The 11,716-nt window shown below is 48.2% G+C and overlaps 1 protein-coding gene across 2 annotated transcripts in view; it reads left to right on the top strand.

The window, feature by feature from the left end:
• The window catches only part of Msp300 (Muscle-specific protein 300 kDa), a 102,116-nt gene that overhangs the window by 68,236 nt on the left and 22,164 nt on the right, over positions 1 to 11,716 (top strand). For both annotated transcript variants that reach the window (XM_076802613.1, XM_076802611.1), the window contains exons 38-41: positions 275 to 379; positions 542 to 847; positions 1,654 to 1,788; positions 5,122 to 11,636. In XM_076802613.1, coding sequence (XP_076658728.1) covers positions 275 to 379; positions 542 to 847; positions 1,654 to 1,788; positions 5,122 to 11,636 — 7,061 coding nt within the window. The remainder of the gene's footprint in view (positions 1 to 274; positions 380 to 541; positions 848 to 1,653; positions 1,789 to 5,121; positions 11,637 to 11,716) is intronic.

Genomic DNA, 11,716 nt, shown 5'->3' with positions numbered 1-11,716 from the left:
TTCTGACGGTGAATTAATCGTTATTATTTTGAGCCCTTTGACAACACACCTGCATGGTAATTGTTCAACAATGCAGATTTCCGTTAAGACGTTTCCTTTTGTGTATTGTAATTTTGTGTGAAGGATTTGCTAGACGTCTCGTGAGTCCCCCCCTAAAGAGCTAATCTAATTTGTTAACTAATTCGGTTGAAGCTCGTGTGCACGCTGAATATTTTCCGCGTTTTCTTCGCGGAATTTGATATGGCGGGTCTGTTAAATCATGGCTGTGTTGCAGGACATCATACAGGAGCGCCTGATGGTTTTACAGCTGAGTCTGTCGAACTTGAAGGGAACCTACTTGCCACGAGATAGCATCGACTCCATGCTGTCTGCGCTCACGGTAAAATTATCATTCAGTTCTCAGCAGAACGTTGTTAATCTAGCGTTTAAACTAAACTTTAGATTCAATGGTTGCTTCCAAAGTTGTAGGAACTTTGATTTCCTCGCTGTCCCATTTCACACAGTCCTTCGTCCAAGTAGAAGAATGAAATGTCAATTACAGGCACTGTCGACGGAGCTGCGATCCTACGAGAAGGAAGCGAATCACCTGGAGGAACTGGTACACGAAATTCCAGCGGACAACGAGTCCCAGAGGCTGTTAGCTAATCTAGCGGAAGTTCAGAAGCGTATCGCCACCCTCCTGTCACAGACGGAAGAGGGACGAGCTACCCTCGAGGCTTCGCGCGGCCATCACGAACAACGCGGTCATGATATTCATGCTTATAAACAATTCTTGGACGAGACTGACGCTTGGTTGAAGGATATTGTCGCTGGCATGAGGGAACAGCCGCCGATTGCCACGAACAAGGTGCGTTGTTGTTTAAAGTACAAGCAAAATTCAGTACGTGTACAATTCGGTACAAGTTCTTGGAGAAAGACTCTCGTTCGGAGCTCCAACTAAACGCATAATTAATAAATGTAAAGATTAAAAGAGATACATGACAGTACACAAGGCATAGTAACAGTTAGAGAAGGTATAGTATGCGACACGGACTGGGATCTCGCAACAAGAGGGTTGCTTTCACCCCCAGTCGCTATATCACATATTTATAGCTTTCCCTATCGATTTTATCAACTCGACCTTGATCGTTCAACTTTCCGGTGCACTCGAGAGTATTAATAGACTGATTCTGGCTATCACTGTTTTAACACGATTTCTTGAATTCTTCTCATTCCTCTTTTACTAAAAAAAGCGAGTCTAGCTTATCAAAATTAACGGAACGGCAGCTTCGTATTGCTACCACATGATGTAACTAGAATCAGGTCCAAGTTTCCGGGGTATTTTCATTTCCATTTCCTGAAAACGGTTCCAATGTCGAAAACAATGGAAGGACAGGCCAGTTTTCGGTGTCCCGAGCCAATTCCCTGTCGCAAACTGTATCAACGGTCGTCTTTCAAGATCGATTAGCCTCGGGGTCGCATAGTTTATCCCGGCGCCGGCGCGATGTCACCGTAATCCTCGGTTTTAGAATACCGGCTTCGCGATTTATTTTTAATCAGCGATCACGGACAAGAAAGAGAGAGAGAGGGGGGCGAGAGAGAGAGAGAGAGAGAGAGAGAGAGAGAGAGAGAGAGAGAGAGAGAGAGAGACATTGTAGATGTCTGTGTGGACAGGCTTTGCAGGACGAGCTAAGCAGTCACGCTGCGCGTGTGTCGGAGCTTGAAACACTGCCAGAAATCAGCACGCTGGCAAAGGTCCTGAAGAATGCGCTGTTGGAGGTGATGTCGCGTCTGCAGCAACGGCAGCAGGTACCCAACAACGTTTTCCAATGCTCGGGGGCTTTCGCAAACTTCGCTGGTGTTCGCGCAACAATCTCGTGAAGTATTGCGACTGGTAGAGGGATAGTAATACACGAAACATTAGGAACGAACAAACCGACACACAGACCGTCAAAGTATTTTTTCCAAAGATCGCGAGCCGTGCGAACAGGGACGTTCGTTCAGCTTGCTGCGACGACCAAAGACAACTTTTAAAGACGACTGGCTCGACAAGAATTATTTTTTATTTATTCATTTCGGATAGTCGATGTTTGAAATGTGACCGGCACAAAACGATTTCATTCGTCAATTTCAAATGTTTAATTTCTATTTTATTTAATGTTTCATTTAAGTACTTTATTTCGTTTTGAATTCAAAGTTTAAAATATGACCGGCTCGAAACGATTCGAAATTATTAGTGTAAATGTTTGCTTTTGTTTGTCCATGCAGAAGAAAAGGAAGAATTTACAGTACAGCTAGCTCGGTAGAAGTAAGCATAATTTTGTAGGCAGAATAGTCTGTCCAGATTGTAGATTCAACAAAAGCTGGTTTGTACAAATCTCTATAGTAATTATAGTATCACAATTAGTTGAGCCTTCTTTGGCCAGCACCAGGAATCTAGTCGCTTCTAGTCATTCGTCAGTCGTGTCTAGTCTATCTAGTCATTTCGAGGTGAAAAAGACATAATTGTTCGAAGAACGACGAACGTTGCTCAGTATGTATACGAATGGATGATCTATATATACTGCACTGTACAATAAAAGGGAGCAGGGCGATCGTTAGAAGCATGTAATATTTTTTTGTTTCGCTGCTTAGACGTAGTAATTTATGTTCGTCACTATCTTTCATTTTGCACGATTATGTTATGGGTAATATAGATGGTTCAGGAACGTGTTCACCGCCATTCATTCGCACGTAGTCATCGCGTTAAGAGGCTTCTCACCACGCAGCATTATTATTATTATCATCGGACTGCGGATGCTTGATCCAAATCATTTGTGACAATTCACCAAAATTGGGAATCGATCGTACTTCAATATAAGTAGTATTACAGTTAAAATCGCACAGATTCTAAATAAATTGCACTATTTGAGCCTCGGTTCCACAACACAAAAAAAAATACTTATGTCAGTTCTATACATTTTTGGTGTTACACAAACGCTTTGAGATTCGAGCAAAACATGCTTCCCGACTGCTGCGACCTACCACAAACTTCGATCAATTAAATATATTAATTTGATCATTAATCAGGCTGAGTGCCAAGAGGCTACAGGAATAATTAATGTTTAACACCGGAAAAGGTCCAGCAGTCAGCTTATTAAGTTCGAGTCGAGGAAGCGGGGAAGGTTCATTAAGCTTTACTCGATTAAAATTTAATGAAGCCGAATGTCCTCCGCAGTCCGCGCACCCATCGCCATGTTCACTCTTCATCGTCGCAGTTCTTTTTCTTATATTTTTTTTCTTTCGCATCGGGTCACACCTTGTATTATTTATAACACACTTTATGTTCCTCTAGCTTAAGGTAATGGATGTAATATATAAATATGGGCCACGGCATTTTGTCTAAGGAATGTTAATACATTGTTACTGTACTTTTTTTCATGCAATTAAAGTATTCTCATTAATCCCCACCTTACCACCCTTTATTTATCCCCTCAGTATCACCGTTACGTGCGAGTACTATGGTAACGAACATTAATACGTCCGTGTATCCGTGTGTACATCCGCGCACGTGTGTGTATATACGTGTATAGTAACGGAGCCGAGGTCAGTTTTCTATATGAGGAAAAAGACGTGATCGATAACACTGTGACCCTCGTATCGACGACACGTTCAATTTTCTTATCCCCCCCGGTTCAGAATTTTATTAAATATTTTACCTTTTTTGCAGTCGACTGAACAATTTTCTTGCCCTTTTGCCAATCGACGCTCGCGATTGAAATTACGCAATCGATTACAAAAGTGCACGTGATTGAATCCAATGATGTAACAAGGTCGACGATTTCGCACATAATAAATTAGAAACGTATGAAGTTCTGAAATTTATTATACCGTGAAAAAAATACTCGAGTCCATAGGCTTCCGTGGGTAGCCAGAACATTTCTTTTCGAGTACGTATACGACCCACGTGATTAGGCGAAACACAACCGTGTCGGAAATAGACGTATTAATGTAAAGTCGAGCGTCGGCATTCATTTAACGCTAAAAATACGACAGTGTTGCGCGGAGTGCTCTTGCCCGCGGATATTCTCGGTGTTCTGCTACCCTAGCCCGCGATCATGCTCGTCGAAATGACATTCTCTCTCTCGTCTCCGTTTCCCCATGGCCACCATGCAGCACCGTCGCCAATATTCGCTCGGATATTTTCGGCTCACGTAACGGTCGGCCACGACGTGACAAAAACCAGTGATTAACGTTACTAGCCGCATCATTAACAACAGAGGACTATTAACCTGGTCTAGGGTTTGCTGCCCGAGGGCGCTCATACGTCGCCTACCACGCCATTGCTTTTTCTCGTATCATCATTAACACGGCCCTGTACGTCATTCACGTGGAAGACGGCCCTGTGTTAACAGAGTGAATAAAACGAAACTTACAGTAAATGGTAAATAAACGGTGCCGAGGACGGTGATTGTAATCATCAAAAGGGTTTGCTTTTTTAAGATGCATGCTATCATTCATTTTCATGTACCTTCATGGCGTCTCACGGAAATAAAATATTGCGTACCGTAGATGTTACTGTATATTGTGTACTGTAGTTTAAAAATGCTTGTCTCTTTCGTTAATGTTCTGTAATTACCTATTGTTACCGGTAGGAGCTACGACTGAGGTAAAATTTTGTTTACTTAGAAAGTTCAGAAAAGTTGTTTATTGATGGTAATTTTAGACTGTTCACTCGGTGAACGTAGCCTTCGCTGTGCTATCGAAGCTCTCTTAATGAAAACGAAGGACAGGAATAACTTCCATTCACGTGTGAGGCAATCGAGAATGATGCGCAAGGTGCGAGTATGTACAGGATGTTTAAAATTCTGCGAGTATATTTTTGGAAGATGATAAAACACAGAAAGAATTAGAGAAATTGTGTAAAACGCACGTAGCTAAAATTCGTAGCTAAATTGTTTCAATATTTCCTGAAGAAGGTACGTAGCACTTAGTCAAACGTAACAACAAAAATGAGCATCCCCTGAATCAATTCCGATGCACCCAGTCACGCGACAATCAAACGATAAGGACCCCCCCCCCCCCCAAGCCCGCGAGAACTTGAAGAATCGCTTGAGCCGCGTAACAGGCAGGATCAGAAACAGTTGCATTCCCATTTTCCAGGAGCTCTGCGACGAGGAGGCGCAGGCGGACGAGACATCCGAGAAAGATGACGCCACCCTCGACCAGGCGCCCTCTCTGCACTCATCCCTGGAGACGAGCATGCCATCGCTCGCGGACGTCTCCCTGCAAACAGGCCAGAGCCTGTTGGCCAACGACATCGTGGAGAAGCCTCAGCAATTGACCAAACAGACCTCCACAAACCAGGAAGCCGTGTGTCACTCGTTGACAACGCAAACAATGGACACCGAAAACCCTCAAACTCAAGAAACGATAAAGATCCTGAAGAAAACTGACGGTGACCATGAAGTGATCGAAATAGCAACAAAGAATTTACCCTCTGCCCAAGAAGTTGTCCAGGAAGGATCAGCTGCCGCTTTGCCAGAGGACATCGTGGTGGACATGAAATACCAGGACCCTAAAAACACTGAGACCACAACCAGCGAGTTGAACATCGTCCACGCAGCTCCTCAGTCTTTCGAAACGGTTTTAGTAGAGCCTGACGATGTGACAACGGAGGTAGTAGTCGACGAAGATGGCTCCAAGAGGATTATCGTGAGGAAACTGAGGAAGACGACGGTGACCAGTAGACAAACCACTCAACAACATCTGTCCTCAACGTCTACAGCGATCGGAGACGCACCTTCTGTTGTTCAAGCGTTCTCAGACGCTACCCTGAGGGATCAACAGGTGACAGTGACAACGACCAAACCCGACGGCACCGTAGAAACGACCACGAGACAGATCTACGGAGGCAGAGTCGCTACAGGAACACCTTTCGAAAACGTCAACGTTGAAGAGTACGAGTCAGCGCCGAGGTACACGCACATGGTCACTCAAGGTAGCATCAAGGACGTCGCCCCTCAGCCTCTGGAAGAGGGGATCGTGCTGCAAGGTGGAGAACTACAGGCAACGACGTCCAGCGTGCACGCAGTGGTGCAGCAGGTGACTAGGAGAGTTGTCAGGAAGACTAGAAGGATCATCCGTAAAGTAACGATCATCGATGGGAAGGAGACAGCCACCGAGGAGGTGATAGAAGAACCGGAGGAAGTGGAGATCGACGAGAAGAGTATTCCTCACATCAGCATCAACGTGGTGAAGCAGGAGGAGCATAGAAAGTTAGACTCTGATGGACAACCGGTGGAAGAGAAGCTTTTCGGTGAAGACGCGAAGAGCAAAGAGGACGATGTACTGCAGGGACCGTTCTTCGGAGCATTTGCTAAAGACATACCACCTACGGACTACATGGCACCTAGGAAGGAGAGCTTGTTGGACGTTACGAAGGGAGGTGTGATCATCGAAGAGGTTGTCTCCGATGTCGAGGTACCCAAGGAGGATGCAAGTCCAGAGCCTGTAGACGATGATTCGATAGGACAAGCGTCGAGTCCTCGGGAGACGTCGATGAAGGAGGAGGAGGAGGACGGAGGAACGAAATTGCCGAAGATAGTGGACAAGTACGAGCACGAGCAGTTCACAACCGAGGTAAAGGATAAGAGACGACGACTGGCTGACAGTCGGGCGTTCATCGATGCTGAAGTGTCCGCTTTCCAGAGCCCGGTGCTAGAGGTGAAAGTGCGCGAGACGCTGGAGGAATCGGTCGTCACACCAATCGATTCCGTCGTCTCGGACACGCCGACCGTCACGAAGGCGACTTGTAAGTCTGTCGATGCACCTGTACGCAGCGAAACGCGTGGTATCGAGGTAGATGGTCACACGGTAGATGTAGAAAAGCACCATGACACCCCTGGCACCGTAGATACTGGCGCCGTAGATAAGCCACCGGTCGGAGGACAGCCCTCGAGGGGAGAGACCGTACAGACCGTTCAAATTTCAGGAGGGAAAGCCGAAGAGAAGCGAGTTGCCCGTGAAGAACACGCTGAAGAAGCGTTCGTCGAGGAAAAGAAGATGGTCGCGTTGCCTACCGACAAACAGCAGCTGGTCAAGGCCTCGTTCGACCCTGAATTCGAGTACGCTTGCGTCGACGAAGCCCTGAAGCCGGAGTACAAGCCGATCTTCCACAAGGTCGAGATCTCTTTGGCAGTGAAGAAGGAGGGCGAAGAAGTTCAGCCTACGGTGTCCGTGAAGAGCCAGGCCGAGCCGACCGGTCCTCCTTTCCGCATGGTGAAAGAGGACGTTGACATCCGTCTACCGGCTGACAAAGACGTCATGGTCATCCACGACAAGATCGTTCAAACGTCGCCAATCTGGTTCCAGCAAATCGACACCGTCGACAAAGCAATCGACACCGTCGACAAAGCAATCGTCACTTCGGAACCGGAAGTTGCATCTTCGGATAAGTCTATCGTCACGTGTGAGAAGGATGTCCAGCCTGGAACTTCAGAAGTGGATCACGAAGAAGAAGACACGAAGTCGAGTTCAATGATTTCTAACATCGCCGAGTCAGTGGAAATTCATGTGCCACTGTCGGACTCGTCGAAGCAAAGCACCGAGACACCACAACCGGATGTAGGAGAGATGATCGAGGAGGATCTGTCTTCGACTTTGAAGGATGAGACGTCGAAGGGTGAGGATGGGTACCAGGCTGACGATAGGACGCTGATGTCGACGACCACGCCTGAAAAGGAGGGCATGGCAAAGAAGAAGAAAATGAAGAAGAGGAAAGATCGAATCAGGGGAACCAAAGATGAAGAGCACTCGGAGTTCCCGAGGAGTACTGCCGAGGACTCTGATTATAGCGACGACGCAGCTCCGGCGGAGTCTGAGGACGCCAAGGCGACGAAGAAGAAAAAGAAGAAAAAGAAGAGAGGCTCATCCGTGGAGGTTCCTCGGGTTCGGTCGAACGAGGCAGACACTCAGACAGCTGTCAGAGAGTTTGTCTCGACTGCTACGTCACCGAAGCAGGAACAGGTTGCCGAGGTTCATGTGCAGACCTCTCCTCAGCCTGTGGAGCATGCTCCTAGCGTTGAGGAAGTTCGCGAACAAGTGCAAATTTCGCCTGAACAAACTACACCCGAAGCGAGGAACATTGATGGAGAGATGCAAACTTCTCCTCAGCCCACGGAAGAAATTGCAGAGTCTGAAATCCAAGAGGTGCAAACCTCCCCCGAACCTATAATACCTAAAGTTACAAACGTTGACGGAGAGATGCAAACTTCTCCTGAGCTAATGGCAGAGATTACCGAATCCAAAATCCAAGAAGTGCAAACCTCTCCTGAACCTGCGACACCTGAAGTGAGACACGTTGACGAAGGGATGCAAACTTCTCCTCGGCTCATGGAAGAAATTCCAGAATCGAAAATCCAAGAGGTGCAAACTTCACCCAAGCCTACCACACCTGAAATTGAAAACGTTGACGAAGAGATGCAAACTTCTCTAGTAGAGGCTGCAGCATCCAAGATCCAAGAAGTGCAGACATCCCCCGAACCCCCGATACTCAAAGCGGAGGACGTTGATCAGGAAGTGCAGACTTCCAAAATTCCTGAAGAATCCAAGGAAACACAGGTGCCGAGAATCGAGGAAACCCACGAAGAGGTGCAGACCTCTCCTCCGACGGTGCCCAAGATAGAAGACGTCGACGAGGAGGTCCAAACTGCTAGAGTCCCCGAGGACTCGAAGGGAACGCAGGTGCCGAAGATAGAGGAGGTTCACGAGCAAGTTCAAACGTCTCCTCCGGTTGCTGATTCGAAGGAGACGCAGGTGCCGAAAGTAGAAGAAATTCACGCAGAGATGCAGACGTCTCCTATGAAAGTGAAGGAGGTTCACGAAGAAGTGCAGACTTCTCCCACAGGCCCTGAGGAGTCGAAGGAAACGCAAGTGCCGAGAAAGGAGGAAGTCAATATCGAGATCCAGACGTCGCCGTTGCCTGCGATGGACTTCAGCACTCAGACTCTGAGCCCTGAAAGAAGTTTTCAGCATACTGAGATGCAGACTTCGCCGCTTCCTGCGTCGGACTTTGCGGTCCAAGCTGAGACCCCGAAAATTGAAGAGACGAGTACTCAGACGTCTCGGACGCAGGTTGTGGAGTACGCTGTGCAGACCAGTCCCGTGGAGGAGCCACCTGCTGAAACTGAGGAAACCCAGGTTCAGACTATGCAGACAGAAATGGTTTCGATCGAGGCGCAGACATCGCCCACGTCTCAGCCAGCTGAAATAGAGACTCAGACCATCGAGAAGGCTCTAACAACAACTGGACAGCAGACGACACCACCGCCAATCGAGGAAAAGAGCCTAACTGGCGTCGCTGTTCAGACTGTCGCAGCTGAAGAGACCATCGAGACTGAATCTCAGACAAGCAAGCCTGCAAGTCCAGAAAAAACAACATTGGACTTTACCATTCAAGCAGATTTGATAGAACAACCATCGGTCGAGATGATGGAGACTCGAACGGCCCCTGAGGAGAGTCCCAGGCAGGCTGAGACCCAGGAAACGAAGTCTCAGACCGTCGAAACTGCGAGTCCGGAGAAAACAACGCTGGATTTCAACGTTCAAGCGGATATGGTACCACCGGTAGATGTTATGCAAACTCAGACAACTCCTGAGGAGAGTCCCAGACGGGCTGAGACCCAGGAAACGGAGTCCCAGACCATCAAGCCTGCCAGTCCAGAGAAAACCACGCTGGATTTCAATATTCAAGCGGATTTGGCACCATCGGTGGACGTTATCCAAACTCAGACTACCCCCGAAGAGAGTCCCAGACGGCTTGAGACCCAGGAAACTGAGTCTCAGACGGCCCCACGCAAACCTACCGAGGAAACGACGATGCAGACCAGTCCGGTGAGCACTTCACCCATTGAAATCGACGTCTGCGAGCTCTCAGCGCAGACCAGTCTAGAGGAGGCTAAACAGACGATCGAGGAGCAGTCTCAGACCAGCTCGCCCGGTCGGGTAGAGACTATAGACAGCTCAGTGCAGATCAAGAGCGAGGAGTTGGTGCCTCGAGTCGAAGAGAGCGTGCAGATCGTTCCTCAGACTTGCGAGGGCGTTGTGCAGACTCCTGACGAGAGGAAGGAGCTGGTCTCGGTCTCTCAGCAGACTCAGTCTGTCGCTGAGATGGGAGAGAAAGTGGCTGCATCGACGGACGTGGTTGACGCGTCAGTTCAGATCACGCCTGCAAAGTATACTGAAATTCCAGTAGCACCTGATGTACAAGTACAAGAAATTAAAGATGATGTCGAGGAAACTTTGACGCCCGGATTTGTCGAAGTTGTTGAGAAAGTGGAGAAACAGGCACCCGAGTCGTTCGAGATACGTCTGCAGGCAACCATAGAACTGTCAGACACCACTGATAGCACTAGCAAGCTGACGGACACTTCGCTGGACACTACCATCACGGAGGATCCTGTTGGCACGGCTAAAGACGACAGCAATGCTGCGAAGAGGCAGAAGAGGAAGAGAAGGCACAAGACGATCGAGGTCTCGTCGACGGTTGACAAAGACCTTGGCTCCATCTTCGGACAGCCAACGGAGTCTCCTGATGTCTCTTTGAAGCTGTCCTACTCTGATGTTGCTAAGAAGAACGCTAAGGAGAGGTCTCCTGTGGGAGACAGTCGCTTGGAGAAACTGTCCGAGCAGCCTGATGTCAGAGAGACGAAGTGGAGCCCTAAAGAGATGTCAGAGAAACCAGAAGAGGAAGCACAGAGTGGTTTCAGTGCTATTACAGCAGAACCGGTGGCAGTTCAGAGGACTCAAGAAACTCTGAGCGCTACGACAGAACCGCCAATGAAGACGGACGAGGTGTTAGTCGTTGGCATGTCACCCGAGCCAATGGACACTACCGACGAGCCTTTCTCACCTGTGGAGACCGTTCTCAAGGAGGAAGCGCGACCCAAGATCAAGACCTACGCGGACATCATCAGCGAATCCTTGAAGAAACCAGTAGAACAGGCCACCTGGGAGGGGCCTCGGCCTTCTGTGACTCAAAAGGGAGCCAGTTCCAAGGCGTTCCTCCTACACGAGACTCTAGAGGCATCCTACGAGCCTCCGCATCAACTCACTCCGAGCAGTCAGACCACCAAAGCGATCTCTGACAGGGTGCAAAGTCTGAAAAATGCTAAACAACCGAGTCATTTAGGAAACATCTTGCACATTGCTCATCTGGATAAGGTAGCTAATGAAAAACTAGCCGAGGAACGTGCCGCTGACATCAGAAAGGAACTGTCTCATCTCAGAGACGCTGCTCAGGAGAAGGACTCCATGGCCGTCGAGGAAACCCTGGTGGTCATCGTTGAAACGATTTCTACCTGGCTGGAGACGATCGAGTATAGGGTCTTCCTGAGTAAGGAGTGTCCCAGCGGACCCTCTCGCGATGATAAGACTTACGTGGAGTTGAAAGATGAAGTAGAGAACGTGGAGGAGAATATTCAGGAGTTGAACCATGTGTGGAAACAGGTGGAGACCAATTATCCTGGAGAAGATCGTGCTAACTTGCAGGACTGTCTCGATGCGCTGATGCACCAGGTGAGGATGATCGAGGATGCGACCAACGATGGGGAGAAGTTCCTTACCGGGGAGCTGGCCAGGTGGGACGAGTTCGTAAGAGGAGTAAGCAACATGTACAGGTGAGAATTTCATAATCGATAGTAGCTCTTAGTACCCTCCAGTAATTATAGAAACTAAGTAAGTTGAAATTGAATTAACT

The sequence above is a fragment of the Halictus rubicundus genome, chromosome 17, assembly GCF_050948215.1.
Source record: "Halictus rubicundus isolate RS-2024b chromosome 17, iyHalRubi1_principal, whole genome shotgun sequence".
In the NCBI taxonomy this organism is placed as follows: Eukaryota; Metazoa; Arthropoda; class Insecta; order Hymenoptera; family Halictidae; genus Halictus; species Halictus rubicundus.
Note: the sequence above shows the minus strand (reverse complement) of the source record. Positions and strands in the feature narration are given on the sequence as shown.